Source organism: Amblyomma americanum, chromosome 2 (assembly GCF_052857255.1).
Source record: "Amblyomma americanum isolate KBUSLIRL-KWMA chromosome 2, ASM5285725v1, whole genome shotgun sequence".
NCBI classification, from domain to species: domain Eukaryota; kingdom Metazoa; phylum Arthropoda; class Arachnida; order Ixodida; family Ixodidae; genus Amblyomma; species Amblyomma americanum.
Window position 1 is genome coordinate 106,048,465 of NC_135498.1, and position 21,293 is coordinate 106,069,757.

The following is a 21,293-nucleotide window of genomic DNA, read 5'->3' on the forward strand; positions in this document are numbered from 1 at the left end:
AGTACACTTCGCTTATCACCCTTGTGATTTACCACCCTTGTTTGCATGCCGAAATTTGCAATAAACGAGGTTATCAGTTCAAGAGAATAGCGAATATTGTGGCTGAATAAGTCAAAGCAACACCTGCTTGGAATGAAGATATGTCTGTGGCGTGACAGGGTACGAAGAGAAAGTTTTCATGCGAAATTAAAAAAAGTATCGCGTAATATCATGTCACACTAAGCCGTGTTTTGCTTTATTCGGGTGGCAAGTATTCGGAAAGTTAACAGGCCGCCTGTTATCTCCTTATTAAAGTATGTTCTCAGTGAACCGAAACGGTAACCAATTACTGAGCAGGCTGGCATCAGTGTTGATTGAATTTAAACTTGAAGATTGTTGAGAATACAAGCGTAAGCAGGATGCCACTTCCACGGCATGTACATCTTGACAAAGAACAATCGTTTGTAGAAGGTGCACAACTACACGTGACTGCTAACAAGGTTTATGGTTAGAAACTATGGACAACCTTTCTTGTTTTACTGAAACACATGTCGTTGTGGCCGCCATGCGCCCACTGATATCAGGAAAACATTCGACACGCTTGGCCGGAAGCTCCCGTTTCAAGGGTTGATTTTAGAGAAGGAAAAGTGCTTGAATACGTCAATGCTACTTCCCTTTACCATCTCTGCCCCCCTCTTCTTTTTCAGGTCAATGTATCTCAGAAACGTAAAATGAAAAGGAATGCAACAACATCACAGTTCACACCACCTCGTGTAAAATGCTACCGTTCCTTTTGTTACAATCCAGATGCTTAGATTACGCGCCCTCTCTAGTTTCACATGAATAGAGCCACGCCATGAGGCATATCAGTGAAGTCTTCGCAGTTGTTAGGGCGCTCTAGGGGCGTGAGATAGCGACGTTCTGTGAGGCGTCATGCATTGCTGAACACACAAAGCGGTTGTATAATCGTCCACAGATTGTCCGCGGCCTCGGACGGGGTTCCTGCGGGAGCCACGGCAGCTGGCCGCATACAAAGGCTTTCCCTTGCCATTGTTTATAATAGTTCACTTTCGATCGCCGCGGACACGCGCTGTCGGCAGGACGTCACACCAACGGATCTGTTCGCCGTGTCGCCCACTCCCGGCGCCTAGCATAAGGGGGGAGACTTGCGTTGGGGGCTCCGGCGGCGGCGAGGACTCCGCAAGTGCGTCGACATGATAAAGTCAGCGGTGGCAGTGGTGCTATGCGCTGCCCTCTTGTGCGCACTGCTGCATGGATCGGGTGAGTGACGAGCGCCGAGCTTATTCGTTGAAGAAAACATCAGTCTTGCCATCCCGAAAAGAAATAAAAGAGAACGGGGACCATGTGTCGGTGTTTAGCTGCGGAAGTTTTCAGCTCAGCGTTGTTTGAAAAGGAGAGGAATCAGGTTAGTCGTGGCACTAGCAGATAGAGTTGGAAGTAGCAGCATTAGATAGTGTTGCTCTTGTGGCTTTTTCTGACGATGATTAAACAACTTGATTAAAGTTTCAAAGCAGGCTAGAACTCCAATAATAAGTGATTAAGCGGATTATAAGCGGTGCCGAAGGGACATATATTCAGACTAACGCGTAGTTTTGAACATTCGACTAGGAGAACTATATTAAATTAACGTGCCTAACAAGCTAACCTGACCTAACCTAACTTATCCTGCTTCACCGAACTGAACTCTTCTTATGGGCAATCGCGTTGTGCAGATAGATGCACGAACATTAAAATTTACCTCTTTAGCACCGTTTTACAAAAGCGGACTCGTTCCGCAGACGAAGGTTGTAGGTAGCCAGTGCAGTGACATATGGGCGCTACATTGGTTCTTCAGGTGTTCAGCTTTGCTACAGGAGGTAAGATTTAAACGGATTTCTTTCAAGCTTTTCTGACTTCGTTTCCACGCCCTACGATGTTATTTTAGCGGAGTTTATTTAGTTGCACACTGGGACGCAATGTGAAAATTTGCGGCTTCGTCTAAGGAGGAAATATAAACTTCGCTTTAAACGCAATTGGGGGAGCTGTGCCAATAGAGGTGCCATCAGATGTTCGAACCATCAGCGAAAAAAAAAAGGAATAAACGGGTGTGAATCCTGTAAATCTGGCGTGGATAACTTTTTCTCCTTTGCATTAACCCGCGAGGAACAGTACACGCACGCGCACACAAAAAATCTCTCCTACGTTGCTTAACATCCTTCCATGTCTCCCTTATATTTGACCCGTAAGTACTTTTTAGGTTGCACACATGTGGCCTTCAAAATTGGTTACTTGTTCTAGTGGGTCACCGAGTCAGACAGTGATGTGTCATTGCAGTATTATGACTACCCGATCAAGACCATTAAATTCTCTCATATTAGAGACCACCGCTGATTAGGTATTTGAAATATGACTGTAGCAGTTCATTGGATTATTCCGAATTTATGAAAAGGTGAGCCTGCTTCCAGAGATGTGTTAATAAGCAATTTACCTTCCTGTTTATCTTTTTCGTCTTATTCGCTTTTTTTGCACCCTCAGAAAAACACACCTCCAGTGGTGCACATGCACCGCCATGCTATGACTTCCGTACTCATTTCAAGACCACTCACGTATCTTACGTGTGTTGCGTGCAGGGGTTGTTGGGTGCGGGGGTACAACACATACACCTTTAAGGAGCGATGAAAGGCGAGGTGGTTTCAATAGAGCTTGTGAATGAGCGCGTACACCTAAATGTCGAAATACTGATCGAAAGTTGAGCTTTTGTTCTCACCGTGCAGTCGGACGTGATAGATTTATGAAAATTGTGGGTGGATCAAGTTCTTGGAAGCAAAAGATATGACACTTAGCTCCAGGGACACAAGAGGCTTAAGTCATGTAAGAAGCAGCAGCTTTGTCTTGTTCTTTTTTTGTGTAGTCGATTACCGTTTAAATTGTTTCATGATTTCAAGCTAAATATGGGGACAGGACAAAATTAGTTTGTTACATGGTCCCACATTATGGTTCTATATGAAATGTTAATTGCTACATGGTCCTAAGCTTATATAATTTTATAACCAGGTTGCGAAGATGACATTTTCCATCGAAAAAAAAAACTGCGATATGAGAGTGAAATTAATTTGAAAATTTAGAGAATATTAAATCTGGTTTTAAAATAGGCGAAAAGGTACAGGTAATAGAAGGCGGGAAGAGAGAGGGCTCATAGAAGATCCGATTCATGTGGGTTAATTTTTGCGTGTTTTTCTTGACGCTTCACTTAGCGGAAAGAGAAAACGAGAAAAGGTTAGCAAGGGTTTGGTACAGAGTAAGGGGAGAGGGAAAAGCGACAATAAAGCTTACGCACAGGCGGCTGCACGTTGCAGCCAGCTAGCTAAACGGCAAACTCTTCTGGTGTGTATCTGCTCTTGTTTCGATCATCCTGGTAGCTCACTTTTTTCTGAAAATGGTGACCATTCTCGCGTGTCGTCTGGTGTTCTCAAACGATCAGCTTTGCAACGAAAAGTATAACATTATTGTGCATTCTCCTAGCATAAAACTGGCAGTCGCTCTGAGTGCCAAACTGTCGTGCAATATGGGACATTTACGTCTGGAGCTCGTCTGATTTCTGCGTCGTTTGATTTCATAGCTTCATTTCCGATATGTGAACTTCGCCATTTGGGGAGTGTAAAATATTTGACCGATTATGATACGCATCCCCTTTATAAGCTTTATAAGCTTTCATAGATTACGAGAAAGCATTTGACCCAGTCGAATCCTCAGCAGACATGCAGGCATGAGAGAATCAGGTTGTAGAAGAACCATGCGTAAAAACACTGGAAGATATCTACAGCGGCTGCACAGCCACCGTCGGCCTCCATACACAATGTAATAAAACCCCAATAAGGAAAGGTGTTTGGCAGAAAGACACGATCTTTGTGGTGCTGCTCAGCGCTTGTTTATAGGTGGTATTCAGAAACCTGGATTGGGAGCAGCTGGGGGATAAGAGTTAGTGGAGAATACCTTAGTAATCTGCGATTCGCTGATGACATTGAATTGCTAAATAACAAGTGTAATAGAGAGAGGCGGGCTTATTGGTGACTATAACCTACTGAAAAATGTATATAGGTTTGGATGGGTCAGCAAATAGGATTATGGTACATTTGGTTTGGCTTTATAGGATGGACGTCCCAATGCGGCTTAGTCTATGAGGACGCCGTAGTGGAGGGCTCCGGATAATATCAACCACCTGGGGTTCTTAACGAGCACTAACAATGCACAGTACACGGACCTTTCACATTTTTGCTCCATCGAAGTGCTACCGCAGAGGGTGGGTTCGAACTCACGACTTGCATGCACTGTGTGATGTATGTACACGGTAATTAACCACGGGTAATCGAAGTTATACGGAGACCTCCACTAAGGAATCACTCAAAGGCTGAATCGCTTCGGAAGCTTCATCCTATAATGTTGAACGAAATGTTCCATAACCCTATTTGTCGACCTGTTCAAACCTATACACATTTTTCAATAGGAATAGTAGTAGAGGAAGAAACCAACATACCATGATGTCCCGTACACGGCTGCGCACCAGTGTTACGTGATGATCCTTTTTCTGGTTACAGTGTGATTGCGACGATTGCATAAATGTGACACACCGTTTTAATAAACAAGTTGAAGTAATCCGCGCTCTTTCCTGTTGGTTTCTTCCTCGTCCCTTGTCTTTTCTCGCGGTTTCAAGATGCATTCTAACGATAAATAACTCAGAGGACGAGCTGCAAAGCATGATCAGTGATCTATACAGGCAAATGCAAACAAAGGGTTTACAAATTAGTATGGAGAAAACTAAAGTAAAATTAAACAGTCTCGTAAGAGAACAGCAGATTGCGATATGTAGCGGAGTGCTGAAAGTGGTAAAAGAATACATATACTTGAGGCGAGTTGTGACTGAAGATCCGGAACACGAGAGTGAAATAACTAGGAGAATAAGAATGGAACGGATGGCCTTTGGCAGACACTCTCAGATCATGAATGGCACTTAACCGGTGCAGGGTTTATTGTGGGCTGTTTAGCTCTTGTCAGACATTATGGAATCACAGCGCTTTCAGACGAGGATACATAAAGGACATACACACACACAACTGCACTGATATGAGGGGGAAAATGCGGCACGGATAGACAGAAAACACGCCATGCCTCAAGAGAAAATTATATAACAGCTGTATCTTGCCGGCACCCATCTATGCTGCAGAAATGCGAAGTTTAACGGAAAACCTTCAACTCTATTTGAGGACAGCGCAGAGAGATAGAGAAAGAAACATGACAGGCTTAATGTTAAGACACAGAAAGAGAGCAGAGTGGGTCAGGGAACAAACCTAAATCAAGAAGACATGGCATGGGCAGGGCATGTAATGTGGAGGCAAGATAAACAATGGTCCTTAAGTGTAACGGAGCGGATTCCAAGAGAAGGCAAGCGTAGCAGGGGCAGCAGAAAGTTAGTTGGGTGGATGAGAACAGGAAGTTTGCCGGTACAAAGAGGCCGCAGCTGGCACATGACCGGGTTCATTGGAGAGATATGGGAGAAGTATTTGCGCTGCAGTAGGCGTAGTCAGTCTGATAATGATGAAAATTTGACGCGGACACAGGGAGACAAACACACTGGCCGTGCCCTCCTGTGCGCGTGTTAGATGTGAGCGCTCCCGATCGAAGTGTCGTTCGAACATCGACTAACTGGATGTTTTAACTATCAAGGAGCATGTTATGGGGAACTTCCGCGTGTTTAGTATTTATTAATTCGTGAAGTATAAAACTTCTAGCGTGTAATATAGAACAATACGCTGCACCCAATACAGTTGGTGTTTGAAAAATTTACGCTGCACACAAATCATTTCGTTAAGGGCATGCATACTTCGAAAACTTTTGCGTTCCCTAAATATCATTTTCCAAAGACAGTTGGTACACACGTCCTAATATTGTAACGCCTGTCATGTCACTGTAGCGATGGTGTTTATTAATGAGAGACGACTTTTCAATGTGACCCCATCGTAAACACTGCCTTTTATATATTTCCTTTTTATCTCACTGCATAGTCGGGACAAACTATGCCTTATTTTGGCAGAGTTAGCGAGACACGGGCATGCAACTTGCGCAGCTAGTAGTGTGCATCTAGCTCGATGGTCAGGCATATGATGCGGTCTTTGTGTTTAAGGCATCTGAGAACTGTGTTGGCACCTGCTCCCTTCACTGTACACAGTCTCCAGGCGCATATACTAGCTGCAACCTTAATTTTAAAGCAAATCCTACACAGCGCAGAACTTTTCACCATGCCTTTGCTATCCGGGTTTCATTTCACAATGATATCAAGCGTACAAGCACGTAATGAACGTTTGCGATGCACATGCACACGTGACTGCCCGCACACACATGAAAAAAAAATTGCACAAAACACAAGCAGTGTTAAACCTGAGATTGGCAGCTAAATGCGGCTCAAACTGGCGGCCGCTGGTAGTGCAATATGTAGCGTTTGCATTTAGAGAGCCCATTGGTAGTCGTACTATAACCATGCTCACAAAATATTTAGTATGCAGTTTTCACTGCTTAATAAGCTGGTAAAGACAGTCGACTCCAAAAAGAAGCTAAAGAGCCTTCGGAACATTGAAGGATTTAAGGAAGCTGTTTTACTATGCAATGCTCATTCGCTATCTCCAGAAATTAAGAACGTTGTGGGAAGATAAGCGGTGAATGTATTTTGTTTCAGTCCTGCTCAAACCAAGCAAGGCTTATCACGCTGTTGAATAGCGATTAGCACATTCTACACAAATAAAAAACAAATGGCTGTGATGCAGCGCGTAAAATAGGAATGAACATAGAATGTCGGCAATGTGTGCAGCGCTTAATTCCCATGCAGTTACACACAGACTGGGTTAAGCAGAACGTGTAATAAGGACCGTATCGGGAGCCTGCATTTTCCATAAGGATCATCATGAACAGAAGCTGCACCATCGGCGTGTTTTCGGCCGCCCTTCTTGCCAAGAGAACGTTAAAGCCAGGCCAATACTCTGATGACCCTCACAGGGTAACGAAATTTAAGCGCGCGCTTCCCTCTGTATCAGTGACAGTGTTGCTCGAGCCTCTGTCTGCCGTACCGACAGCTGGCAGCGACAAGGTCCCGTTAATACTCAACCTTGTATGTGTACCTTGAACATTTCATCAGGCCCACAAGCAACATTGAGGGTGGGACTTCCGGCGCTCTGTGAGCGGTCAGTTTCTGAATCAGATTGGAAACAGCAGAGAATTGATCCATCTAAAGAGCGAGAGTAAAAAGTTTATTTCAACACAACACAACGAGTCGATCAGACCTTGTGGCAGGTGGTCCGCCGGATCATCATGGGTGAGGCAAGGCGTGCCACGACAGTGGTGTTAGATTAGTCCTTGATCAATGCATTTTTCAAATTCCGATTGCCGCGTAGTGGATTGGATATATTATCATTATAATTAATTAAACTGTGCATAATCACTCAGCTGACTGTAACAGCGATCTCCCTATCGCTCGTGTCGGCCCGGCCCAAAGTGTAGCCGCTGAAGGAAACATTCACTTGACTGCGATCGCCATTTTTTTTTACGAAAGCTGCTAAACCTCCCTTCATATTTTAAAGAACATTCAACCCGGACGTCCCACAGTCAAAGAAGTAGTTCTGAAAACAAAATATGTTTTTGCGACGCAGCTACTTACACCTCGATGGCGCACGAATGACCATGACAGCCTCACTGTCAGGACATCTACAGTCTCACTGTCAAGAGCTGCCTGGTCAAGTGGGATCTGCGCCGACATTTTACTTTTTTCTTCATCACGAAAAAACTGGCGGTGTTAAGTGTTGCATTATGTTCTCAAATTCGACCCTGTTCTCAATCCTGACGGAAGATGCTCGCTCCCGAGTTCAATAATAGCTTTTTTCCGATTCGCTCAGTCTGGGTGCGACTGCATGAACAAGGAATATAGTGCACATTCACAGGTGAATGAGATAAAGAATGAGATCAAGACGCAGAAAGAGAGGAGTGCTGTACTGAAGATCGTTGCTTGAGCAGTTTGTGCATCGTTGTGATGGGCAAAAAGTTGGCGCGAAATTAAAAGGTTCGCGAGGGAGACACACAGGACGACGCGCAGTACTCTCAGATGATCAGTTGTCAGTAGCCCGTTGTCCTATGTATGTTCCTCGTGAACGTTTTTAGTGTTGTGCTAACTTGTTAGCCAAGAGCTTTGTCGACTTGAGAACGAACGAATAAATGCTATGCAAGTGGAAACGAAGAGGAGAAGATGAACTTGGACGGGACATGTAATGCTCAAAAAGGTAGCATGTGGCTTGCTAAGGCAGGGGAATGGATTACTAGCAAAAGCTAGGCTTTGGTGAAGGCCGCTGGGTGATATGGAGAGTTGAAAGAATGACATTTCGAGAGATACATCGTTAACTGAAGTACAGTTATAGAGGCGTCTCTTTTGCATAGGTGGTGAGCTGGACAATTATGTAATGCCGATGTGAGCATGCTTTAGAACAGTAAAGGGAGTAAAGATTTCTATTAATATAACACAACAAAATTCAGAAGGCGAAGTTATGTGTCATAATGTAGGCTACATTTTCTTGTGGTCATGCAACTATGTAAGCAGAGCCAAAAATCGCATTGATGAGTTTTCTGATTACAAAATTTTACATGAGCGGCCGCAGTCTATGGTTTTAAGTTACCAATGCTTGCATAGAATGATGAGCGTTTTTCCGCGTACTGTCAAGTTGTAATGTGAAACCCAGTCTTGACATAAGCGTGCCCTCCACCGGCTTCATAACAGACTGGAGCGAAGAGGCCCAATTAGCTCTGATGGCATGAAAAGTGGACGGCTGCGCAAGGCACTATCCACTCTTCTTTGTCCCTAATCTGAGCTTAGCCAAACATCATTTCGTTTCAGAATGTCTTCTCAAGAAGCAAAAATGTGGAAAGATAATAGCCAGCAAATTTGTAAGTATTCTAGAATCTTTTACGTTTTTTTAAGTAGCTCTGGGCGCCTCAGTCTTCGTGCTTTCACAAAAATTCTTCTTCAACCTTCCTTTTCTCTTTTTCTTCTCAGACGAACATCTTCGGTCGCACGCCGTACTGCAAGTACCTCTGCCGATCATTTCCTCCCAAGGTAGAGAGTGAGGCGGAAGGAACACCCTGCTGGGTAAGACTTCCTAGCGCTGCTTGCATAGACTTAGGACTCAGCTTTTGTCACTTTAAATTTTTGTCACAATGAACGACGGGAAACGATAGTCAGGAGAACGACAGAAGTAGCAACTCCTTTAAATTAACACCTCTTTTTGGGCTAGTTGGTGCATCATTGAATAGGTGAAAAAATAGCGCTAAACCATGCAAACCACTTGTTGGTTACATGGTTTGGCGCAATATTTTTTTTAGCAATTCCTCTAGGATTGTGCAGTAATTTGTGGTAATAGTAATCTTCTCGCTTCGCTCAGTGGGCCACCTGGTCACTCCGCGAGATCAAGAGATCTCGCCATTCCCAAGCAGCACAAATAACTGGCCCAACATTGGACCTGTATTGGCAAAGCTGGCCCTGCAAAGGACCAGGATGGGACCATCCTGTTGCAATATTGGGCCGATGACCTGTGCTTCTTGGGTTATGGCTTGTCTATCCCGGCAGCTGCTGCCTGCTTTCATGTCCAGGTCCCAATCAGAATGTCAGGTGGTTTGGGGAAGCTGTTGCATATGTGGCAGGGCTTAGGAGGCTAGCTCGGGAAACTAGAGACATTGAAAACTACATAAACGGTTCTAATGAAACAAATCTTCCGAAAGAAGGTGCGCGCCGGTGAAAATAAATCTGGAGCAGGTGTACCACAGGGCTTAAGGGTGCCTCAAAAGAAGCGCTTAAGCGGTTCCAACCGCATGCCACATTTGGTTACCACTTCTCCGGAACTAAGACCACAGAATAAAGGTTGGGATTCTTTCCGAGCACATATGTTAAGAGCATCACCTGTGAATAACAATGCCAGCAATCCGTATGATTCGTCGCCGTGAACTCAGGAGGTACGGGATGGTCCGGTGTGCATCATATTCTGCTCTTAATCAAGCAAAGGATTCGCGTGATGGTATTTGTCCTATATTCGACGTGCATATTACTCGCGTGTTTCTTATTGTGGTGACCTAAGCTGGTGATCGGGTCGCCCTTGCTGCTGCCTTGGCCCCCATTTCCAACGAGTCTTTGGCTGCTGACGGTACATGGTCTCTGAGGATCAATTGTACTGTTCAAGCTTTCCGGGCGTCACTTGATTTCTAGTGGAGGAAACGTCGTGTCTAGCGTCCGTAAATGGGCATATTTCTCAATTTCTTCCAGATATTCAGAACTTTTTTATAATTTATTGCCGTCACCTTGCCTGTTATTAATGCGTCAGCATTAAAGGGTCTGTGCACGCGGAAATGGCGACCGCCGTCTGACAGTAGCCACGCCGCCCACCTGCCCACATGCAACGAACGTGTTAACGTTGGATATAACAAACTTTCAAGTGTTACCTTGAATACAACGAACCTAACTATTCCACCTCAAATATAACGAACTTTTGGGTATGAATTTCGATGTGGCGAACTTAATGTTGACCTCGGATATAACAAGCTTAAATGTGTCAACCTCTCATATAACGAACGTTTGGCTGCTAGCGCATTCAAACGGTCCATCTACGATCGCCTAAAGCGCCAACTCCAAGGGCCCTTCCTGGGCCAACGCGCTCTGCGTCGGCGCTCTTGGCGTACGCCGGAACGGGCGTAGAAAAGGGGCATGCATCTCCATGCTCCTGGTGCTGGCTCGCTTCCCCTCTCGAGCCGACGGAGAGGATTTCAAGCCGCGGAGAGAAGGGGTTGGGAAGCGAAGAAAGGACAACTTAAATCGCGAACAAAAGTTCTGGGAACATGGAAGAGCTTCAAGCTATGAAGAAAAGAGTCACCGAGGTCCCCGCGATCCGCCTATTGTTATAAACCGGACCCCTCTTCCGACGCGTACACAAGCGCCCGTGCGCTGATGCCGATATCTAGCACGGACAGGTATCGGCGCCTCACCGAGGCTCGCTGGCGTCTCCTGCAGTGCGCATGCGCAGACCGGTTTTGGCGTACGCCAAGAGCGCCGACGCTGGGCGCGTACGCCCAGGAAGAGCCCCTGGAGTTGCCGCTGAAGAGTTTTTCTTTCCCCTCTCTCCGTCATCAATGACAATCTGTCCACAGCCGGCCTCTATAACTTACTTACGAATAAAGTTCCGCCTTTTCAGTATTAAATGTGCTCTTTTTTTCTGTTTTCAGGGCCTGCGCGGGAAAGGCACGTGCCAAAATGGCAGGTGTGAAGTGACCGAGCATAAGCACGTTCGACCTCGGCCTGCAGTCCCAAAACCTCGAAAACCCACACGTTCACGCTACGTCCCCGAATCTTACCCCAAAAATGTGGATTAAAATTTTACACCAACAGTACAGCCATGCCTTAGCCTCTCCAAATGGGGGAAAAAAAAGAAATGCCCGCTGTGGAGAGCTCATTGCAAAAGAAAAGAAAATCGTTTACTGCAGAACCGCTGTCATGTGGAGCTCTACGTTTTACACGAAATGCCGTTTTTGATCATGCACTCAGTTACCCGATTTGTCTTCTGATTCCGGCGCTAAAGCTTTGCGATTTTGATTTACAACTAGCTGATGAATCAGGATCAATGAATCACTGTTTCTAGCCGGTATAGAATGAAAATAAATTTTCCATTTAAAAATCTTGGCTGCGATGTCTCAGGATTCCGTGCCGTCGATCCTTGCGCTTTGACCCCTGTTGATTTCAACTAACAAGAGGGAGCTGTGTAGCCCATTCAGGAAGAGTGCACGGAAGTGCCAGCCGTGTAAAGTGCAATCAATAAGGTGCCGTGGTCTCGTGTTGCTACAACGCGCTCGCAGGGCTTCGGGTATTTCAGCACCCGTTAAATCCTGACAAATCTACCCAATGCGGAATACTTAGTTCTGCACGTGACGTGCATCTGTTGAAAGTGCTCAGGTCTGAGAGGTACACTCACGGGACAAAATACGACACGAAGACAGAACTAATCGCGTCACTTCTTATGTTGTAGTCCTACCGCTCACTCACACAGCGCTTGCAGCCATTGTAGGCTGAGTATCACCTAGGCCTATTTGTAGCCTTGTGAGGTACGTGTGCGTTTTGGTGTTTTGGAAGGAAGAGAGGCGAGAGAGTGTGCTCTTCCAGTAGGTATGAGCTCCTACTCTGGTGTGCAGGCATGGGAGAGAACATTATTTAGTTGCATAACGGACTTGAACGGGTGTCAGGCGCTCAAACTCACGGTGCTACACGCTCTAGGAAAGAGTCATTCGCAGTGGGCGTCGTCAAGTATCATACTGCGCACGCTCATTGTCATCTCGCTATCCTTCTGACAAGAACCCCCCGCACCTTCCTCACCTGTTAGTTCGGGGCAGGCGTTTCTGCGGGCAGCGAAACCACTAACACGGGTAGAAAATATTGGGGACTTTTATCACAGTTCATACAGCTAATGCTAGCGCTTATCGTATACCGCGCGCCTCCACTACGCATACACAGATTTCCCTGGTTGCGCGAGACGGCGCCAGGTGCCGGCCAGCTATGCACAGGCCTGCCGCGTCGGCGCCATTCAACGCGTGCACACTGGCGGCGCGCGGTATTTATGGTTCAATGGTATGCGTTTTTTTAAGGGACTATGCAATAAATTGAGGTTACGTAAAGCAGATGAAAGATAGGCATTCCTTGACTGGTCGCCCTAGAGCAATAATTTTTGAGCTAGCACATAACAACAAAGATGTAGACGATTAAAAATTCTATGTATACCCTTCTCCTCTCCCCCGATACTCGTACACGCCGGGCACCAGAAAAAAAAATAAAGAAAGCTTTGGGACTGGGCCTTGCCCATGAACCCGTCATCCGTTGACGTTCGGTTTGCGACTTCGTTTTGCCGTACCCAGCGCCCCAGCAGCAGCGTCGGCAGCGTATGTCCGGTCTCTGTTGTCTTCCTGTATTACGGCGCGCTTCGGATTCCTTTGCGTGTCGTCGGTTGTAGCTGTAATGGACCCGGAGAAAATCTCGGGCGGACGAGGAAGACACTGCGAGTGGCTCCAGAACTCGTGAAAGAAATAGGCGGTAGAGGTAAATTGAAACCATATGCGCGAAGGCAATGCCCTGGGTCGCGCTTGCCCGAGGGGCTCGCGCGGCAGCACGAGCAGACGACTTTCACGGCTACCGGAAGTGTGCCCGTGACGTCGTCGCTGCCGTGGCTCCAGCGAAAGGCAGCGTGTGGTGGCCTGGTGAAGTCATGGGTATAGTGACGTCTTTTTTCACGATTTTAGTTTCAAAATTTGTCACTACGAGAGCAGGAATCGCCCCGCGATTTGCAAAAAACCCGGTTTTTAAAAATTAATAATAAATTTCCTGCTCTCTTCCGTAGCAATAATGACATTTACAAGCGACATTTAATTCATTGCGTAGTCCCTTCAACCCTCTCAGGCGCTATTGTTTTCTTTCCATCCGAAAGAAGCATTTCCCCATTTAAATATTAATTTTAGGCGTCAAGGAAAATAATTTACTACTTTTAGTCGCTGAATTCCAGGGGTTGATTTTCCACAGGGATGGGCAAACTTTCGCAAAAACTGTCAAAATTGATTAGAATAGCAAAATATAAATGCCAAGGATTGTCATGTAAACATCCTAAAGATGAAATAAATTTCCGTTGCGACGATGCAGATTACACTTGAAACTGTGAAAAGCAAATGCTGTTATTAATGACGGTGAACTCTGCACGAAAAGGTCGGACGAAGTGCTTCTTCGCTCAATGTTTCGCGAAGTCATATTTACTGCTTTCGCGATATGCCGTTAAGAACTGTCTGTAACAAGAAGGGTCCTATGTTCAGCTGAAACAAATCACTGGACGGTACAGCACTCGCTGAAAAAAAGCTTCGACATCGCTCTGAACACGAATGGTACAAAGTATCTTAAAGGTACGAGTGCTAAGACATTTACTGGTGCGAGTGCTGAGACAGAAACATAGTTGTGACGTCAGATATCCAGACGGAGGGAACGAACAGGCGTATAGACGGCGACTCAGGGCAGCCCAGGGTTGCCGTTGGGCAGATTTCAAAAGGAGCCTCAAATCAAGTTAAAGCTAGCCAAGATTACTCATGGCAATAAATCTTAGCGCCATATTTGTAGCCAAATAGAACAGATTTGTAGAAACACAAGAGACAGAATCCAATGCGGTAGGTACGGAGTTCAATCCCCAGTGCCGCGGGGTACCCACAGATGATAAAATGGGTACAAGCTTTACCTTGGCCCGGTGCTCGGCTTATTTGGGGTGAAATGCTTGGGAAATGGGTCTTTTCCCCCACCTTGAGAAGTCTAAAATACCTTTTCCCATGGCGCTCTTTCGCCACAGATGCACTTGCGCCATAAAAATCTATCATCACATCATCACTTACAAGAAACAACATAAAGAGCACAATTTCGCCTTTTTGCTTGATATTCAGACCACAAAAAGGCCGCAAATAAATATATATATATATATATTATTTAAAGTTCAATGCACGGGCTTTTTAAGCTCATCTACAATATATAGTATTGGTCTATTTTGTAGAAGAATCCCCAAGGTGCAGTAGATTTTTAAAATGGGAGTAATTACTTATTAGAATCTAAACAAGAACAGTCAACGGTTACATTAGCGTCCACCCGAGTTTATTGTCCTCTCGTCCTTTTTCTAGGAATGTACGTTGTGCACGTCTCTGCTTTCACATGGCGGACACCGTCTCGGCACGTTTAAGACATAAAACAGAAGCTCTCCCACCTTTGGCTGCACAAGTGTTTCCTCACCGGTATTGTGTTTCTCATGTCCAAGCGTTACGCCTATATGGCTGCAATTTCGGGCAAGGCTTGGCAGGTTCCTCGGTACGCAACATTCTCACCGGCGAGGACGACGCGCGCGCACATCGGCGACTACGACAGAAAGGCTCGAAAATAATGGATTGTCTTTATGCTTGCTTGATATTGTACACGTAGTTACTAAACAAAAAATGGCTAGTAAATGCACCAAAGCCAAAATTCAAAGTAGCCAGAAAGTATCCAGGCAACCAACCCGAAATTTTCATTGCCAGATGGGGACGTAAAGTAGAAAATTTGGCACAAAGTAGCCACCAACGGCAACCCTGGGGTAGACTGTTTATTGCCAGCAGAGATTGTGGGTTCTAGTGAAGAGCGAAAAGTGCTGATGGTGGTAGTACAGGCCACAGATAAAACGGGTAAACTCTTACATATCACAAATAAAAAACGGTTGAAGGGAGGGCAGCTCATCGGCCGGACCGCAGACCAGGAACAGAGGCGTGGGAGCGCACATACAATAAAAAAACACTGGCAATGCAGGCGAAGGGGTGGCGCGAATAAACCATGCAGTCAGAAATGGTAGAGTATTGGCTCCTGTAATACCGAAGTCGTGTCCAGGCAGACTAATTCCGGCAGTAAGCAGCGGTGTCCCGATTGGCTTCATGGCATTTCTCAGGGAACGCAAATGCCATGCTTGCATTTCCCTTTGATGGACAGAAACTAGACGTCAAAAAATGAGAAGAGAGAAGACCGCAATTTAAAATTGGATAACGGCACTGACAGTTAACATGGGTACCCAGTGCCTGTCCCAGTAACAGCAAAAAAAAAACAGAAACAGAAAGGCAAAAAGTAAATGAAAAGAACATGTTTCAGTAAGAACAATTCAGTAAGTTGTCTGTCTGCCAAGCATAGTTCTTGTATAAATGGGTCAAGCACCGACAATGAAATATCTGCACACGTTTAAATTGGCACCGCGCCTCATTCCTTAGCGCTCATGCAGTATTCCAGGAGTTAAAATAGTGGTATTTCATAAGCATATGGATGCTGGTATGTTTCGACCAAGCCTGTTTAATAAGGTATGCGATTATATGCCAAACACATGGCGTGGAATTATTCAAAGTATAAAGCAAAATAAAGGGGTGAAAGCAATAGATGTCATGAAAAGCCTCTGCGGAGATTTAGCGCCGTTTGCATGCTTCCTCAACACTGATCTTGGTTTTGCAATGTCAGTACACGTACCCAGCACTTGGTTCCATTTTTCTCGAGGCCAAATCTCGGGGGAAGGCCCTTACAAACGTAGAAGCACATTAGCAGGCGACCAAGGAGTAACATCTGTAGAAAAGATTCGAAAACTTAAATTAAATTCATGACCTCAGTCGCTGAAACGATATTTATTTGAGACTTGTATGGGTTCCGTGCATGCCGATGACCTACCTGGTCTTTCGGATGAAGTCTATGACACTGTCGTTCATGAGTCATGCGCTCTGCGATGCAAGAGAGAGCGACTAGATCTGATTAGTGCGCTCATGTGGTTTTAATTGAAGGCAAATTTTATGAAAACATTATTGCGGAGTGGAAGGGGTAACAAGGCTCAGATGTTTGTATGGGGGGCGGCGTGAAGAAATGGACGTAATACTCGACATTTATTTGCTCTAACATTACGGAATACGCCAATGTGCTGTCAGGCCAAAGAAATCATTAAAAGAAAGTCACAATATTTGCGGTGTTCCTCAGAGAAGAGAAGTAATTGGGAAATCACTTTAGATGGGTGATAATTAGCAGAATGCTGTAGAAAAAAAATCCCATGTGCTGCCGACGGGACCCGAGAAAAAGAGAAAGAGCAAACCTTACTAAAATAGCGAAGTGTCCTCTTTCTCCTAAAGCACTAAAAGAATAAAAGTCGGTGGTACACTTAAGCGGCGGCCATAGCATAGCATCTGCCTGGGATTCGGGAGGTGGTGGGTTCGGCCGCAGTGCTGCTGGGTAGTCCCTGGTTTTTCTAATGGGTACAAGATTTCCTGCGGCCTGGTACTCGGCTCCTTTGCGGTGAACTGCTTGGAAAAGAGACTTGGTTACTGACCCTCCCTCGATTGAAAATCTATCCTCCAGGGACAGAAATCCGCCTTTGCAGTTTTTTGGAGTGCCTGCTCAAGCCCGCAGTGAGAGAATTTTAAGGCTCAGGCTCCTTTTCCAAGCCATGCAGCCCTAAGAAGCCGATTACCAAACCAAGGAATAGCTTGTACGGACACTGTTTCTTCTTTCACAGTCACAATAACTGTGTGAAAAACCACACGTCATACATGTAAAGTCCCACTTTAATCAAGCCGTACGAACGTGCCTGCGCGGTAGAGCGGCAGAGTGTCTGACTCACTACCCTGCGCACCGCTGATGTCGCTGGCGCCATCTATGGAAGCCTCTTGTAATGGCCACTGTTCCAAATTTTTCGACCTATTCGAATTTTTCTGCCACGCCGACGGCAACGCCGACAGCGGCCTTCCTTCGATGCGGGGCCCTAACGCTGCTCCATAAAGTATATAAAGAATTAAATTAAGAGGATCCACTCGAGAGTGGAAGTCAAGCGCATGATCTCCTCCTGTCCAACTGAGTTACGATGGCGGTTATCTCCTATCAGCTTTTAAATTTATTTTCGTTGGCTGCACTTATCCTTGAAATATTTTAGCACTTCTGCACATATTCATAGCAGTGGAAGGAAAAGTTACTGCTACACCTAAAATGACAACTGGAGTATCATCGAAGGCTGAAGCTGCTGCTGTGCAAGAATCATCTTATATAGCTTGTGGCATGAAGACTGCCAGAATCGAGACCACGTGGCATTTTTCCTATAACAACGATTTGTTACCTACGCTAAATGCGGTGGCGCTGCTGTCGCATCGTCGGGGTAGAGAGATAGGGTACGGTCCATAGGAGTACATGCAAACAAAAATTTTCAATGTAGATTTCTTGTTGCTCTTTCATTAACAAATGCCGAGCGTTTTCAGGAAGGCAATATTAGGGCATTGAACGTCATTTCAAGGCCGATACATATTCAAAGTATCACAATATGTGCTTGCAGGGATTACCCCCTAGTTCAGGTTATAACAGGGCAGGGGGGGGGGGGGGGGGAGGGGCGGTGCGGCCCATAGATACAGATCTAAGAAAATTTTTCCAAAATTATTTTCCCATATCACAGTTTGCTGATGAAGGTGGCCGTTGGTTAACCAGCGGCGGGTACTTGTAAAAAAAACTGTCAGAAAATATTCAGGGTCATTCATTTAGAAGCTGTCATTTTTTTATAACGCGAAGATAAATGTGTGTTCTGATATCGGACATACCACCCACAACGTCAAGGCTTTCAGTCAGCTGGGTGTTTTTCCGAGCCGCAGAAGCATCTCGTTTAGCCGGACATACTGACGTGTGCGCAGAGTTTGCTCGCAAATGCCGTCGCCATATCTACACAGTTTATCGAGAGCTCAGCGTGGAATACAGTCCTCAAACGAGTTGACATGCGAATCGCGCGCAGTTGCAGACGACGACGTGCACGATATCCCCCGGCCGTCCCTGTTGGTTGGGAGAGCCCCTTTGTATGATGTAAACATGGTTTTCGTCTATAGATGGATCATGATCTACGGCAGGTCTATAGCAGGACACATGTTCATGAATTGAGTGTAGCGCGGGAGAACATTCGGGAGGTTAGCATGCTTTTTAGACAGATCCATAGGTGTGTAGAATGGGAGACAACCGTCGTCGTAGATCACTTGGTGATGCTGTGGGTGCAACATGCAGATGACTTTGGTTGGGCGCCAGTCAGTTGCATGCGGTTGTGCTTTCTCATGCTTTATGAATAATTAACTCCTATATAAACTGATAACTCAGCTACTTTTCTTCCCTAAACAATGCATAAAATAAGTCGTTACCTCCTATTTCCTTGCTTTCAGTGGCTGCTGGCCCCTCTCTTTTTTTGTATAAGTCCTGAGAAGTGCATATCTGTTCCACTCAACCTACTCATAGCTCTATAAAAAACAATCGAAATTTCATTGCCTTTCTTTCCAGCTCTTCCTTTTTGCGCTACTGGCAGTCTCCAACAGAATCGGACTAAATCTAACAGGACAGAACTGCCATCTAGCGCACACTGCACTCCCCACAGTTAGCCTCGTTGGGAAAGCATTATGAGCCTGTACAATTGAATTTCACAGGGCACACTTCAAGCATTTTAGAGAACATTTCTGCGCCTTTTTTTATTAAATTATCCGCTTCAACAGATTAACCGAGTAGTTTTCGGTTTAGAGCAAAAATTACTCCGCCGCTATCTATCCCGAAAGAAGTCTCCTTCAAAGCACCCTATCTAAAAACTCGAAGATTTGTCGCCCTTTGCCGTAGCCAGCAAGGAAAGTAATTACTCTGTCCCTCTGTGCGCCTCCTTCCGCTTTCCGCAAATTAGGGACAACGGTTCGAAGTTTCAAACGTCTTCTGACTACTGACCTGAGTACTAGGCGCCAAGGAAGGAGGTTACAATCAGCAGCAATAAAGTCAAAACGACCGCCTTCGCCATGTTTCTGCCGATCGAAAACCAGCACCACACGGTCGATGTTTCCTTTGGAATATTTCAGAGCGCATTTCGTCGCTGGCGGCGAATAACAAGAACGATCTGCTGCGTACACGAATGCCTAACATTCGCTCTCATTAAGCATTCAGGGACTTCGCCGCTGCCTCACATGTCTGCCAAACAGTCGCAAACTTCACCTTCCGACGATACAAATGAGAATCAAAGGGCACGTCACAACCTGTGCTTGCTCTCAGTGGCACACAAAGGGTAGAGACGGCCGCAAAGATCCTGCACGTAACACCGAGCGCAGTTTGGCCACATGCGGGTATATTTATGTTGCACCATTAGCACCGCTGTCGACAGTGGGAGAAGCGGAGAGGTGCACAGCTGTGGGAAAGGGCGAAGCTCCGCAACGGCAGGCTGACGCGATCAAAGCCGTCCCACTTTCCTGTGTCCATTATTGCGCTCCGTGGTTTACGACTCTCATATCAGCGATCACATCGCCTGACTGGCGCACTGACGCGGCATTTGAAAGAGCTTGGAAGTTTTGGAAGTTCATCCTGAGAAAGAAGAGTTTGGCTCCATCGGGGAATGCAAAGTATGTTTCGACAAAACCGGTGCACGAAAATTATCAGCCTGACTGGCATGAAGGTGCACTACTTTCTAGTTGCTGTAGAGAACACGTCATCGAATATATCCAATGCTAATCAAGTAAGGCTGTGCTCGCCCCTTGAGTGTCGGAATTGTTTACATGAGCGTGAAGCGGTTTTCGGGCTTGCAACATGGAGATATGTGAACTTTCTTCAGCTGGCGGTCAAGTCTCCACCCCATCCCGTTATTCCGAGCCCAACAGAGCGTAAGGCGACAGCAGTCGACCATGCACTCAGGACCTGAAGAATGCGGCACGTATTGACACAATTACGACCAGATACACTTGCACTCAGGAGTACACGCACCGGGCGCACTTTGTGTAACTAAGCTGCTCCACGATGGACGGCAAGGTGACGTGAAGCCAACACAGTCAAGTGGTTCGGCTCGAAGGCCAGCGTCGCCGTCAGGTAATAAGAGCAAAAATGAAGAGAAAATTTTGGATTTACGCGTGCGGCTACAAGCATTTACATGAAGACGAAACTGAGGACTGCACTCGTCAAACATTGGTCTCCAAACTTCGTCTAGAAACATGAAGGCTGTATACTCACTCAGGACCTAAAACCTCATCATAATTTCACTGAGCTAGGACTTCATTGCTCCAATATTTATGTACTATCGGGGAGAAAAGTAACGGACCCTCCCTCCAAAGAAGCGTGCCGCGTGCAGTGAGGCATGGTTTGAAACTTGGAGGGGGATCAGTTAATTCAGAGGTCGTGGGTTCAGATCCGACCAGTGGCATATGGTTGCTTGTCCTCTGTTTTCTAGACGATTAGGCTTAGCTAGCCTATTATTCTCACGTTGATGAATAACACAAATCCTAGAAAAAATAATGTTTATTGTTTAGCTCTGGTTAAGCCTGGAGTGATGCGATAGCTACATCTTATTGACCGGAACTCACTCAGTCCAACTGCAAAGCCAGTCTTTCGCCGCTCCGTTTCCCTGGGCGTTCCTTCTTCGTCTTCGTCCCACTTGACACGGCGCATGCGCACAGCTGTTGCAGCTCGGTTTTTTTTAAGCAATGTTGATTGCCTCCGGGAATAAAAGGGTGTGAAATGAGGGATGACGAAGATGCTTAAAGAAATGAAAAAAAAAGGGTGGCTGATATGATAAAATCAAGTAGTAAACGCTGATGTGGTCCTTGTGTCCAAGCGACATATGAATCCGGATTGTTCGGTGCGAGACCTACTGCCACCAGGTGCCGAATTTTCGTCGGCTTCAGCGCCGGGCAAACCCACAGCAGGTGGT

The 21,293-nt window shown here is 45.9% G+C and overlaps 1 protein-coding gene and 1 long non-coding RNA gene across 2 annotated transcripts; one reads left to right on the top strand and one right to left on the bottom strand.

Moving 5' to 3' along the window:
- The first annotated feature begins 937 nt into the window (after positions 1–937).
- Positions 938–11,444, top strand: LOC144121724 (uncharacterized). Its single transcript, XM_077655084.1, has 4 exons — positions 938–1,260; positions 8,906–8,955; positions 9,065–9,157; positions 11,278–11,444. Exons 1-4 carry the CDS (start codon positions 1,194–1,196, stop codon positions 11,422–11,424), a joined length of 357 nt encoding a protein of 118 aa, XP_077511210.1. The 5' UTR covers positions 938–1,193; the 3' UTR covers positions 11,425–11,444.
- Positions 11,445–14,724: 3,280 nt separating this feature from the next.
- LOC144118918 (uncharacterized) lies at positions 14,725–16,550 on the bottom strand. Its single transcript, XR_013312187.1, has 3 exons — positions 16,289–16,550; positions 16,094–16,186; positions 14,725–15,574 (listed from the first exon to the last, which is right to left on the bottom strand). It is a non-coding gene; the product is annotated as an uncharacterized LOC144118918 (long non-coding RNA).
- Positions 16,551–21,293: the final 4,743 nt, after the last annotated feature.

What these genes read in the sequence shown, in the direction of transcription:
- LOC144121724 (XM_077655084.1), top strand. Translation starts at nt 1,194, where the DNA reads ATGATAAAGTCAGCGGTGGCAGTGGTGCTATGCGCTGCCCTCTTGTGC. An exon ending in CGCACTGCTGCATGGATCGG is followed by an intron (nt 1,261 to 8,905) that starts GTGAGTGACGAG and finishes ATTTCGTTTCAG; the next exon opens with AATGTCTTCTCAAGAAGCAA. An exon ending in AGATAATAGCCAGCAAATTT is followed by an intron (nt 8,956 to 9,064) that starts GTAAGTATTCTA and finishes TTTTCTTCTCAG; the next exon opens with ACGAACATCTTCGGTCGCAC.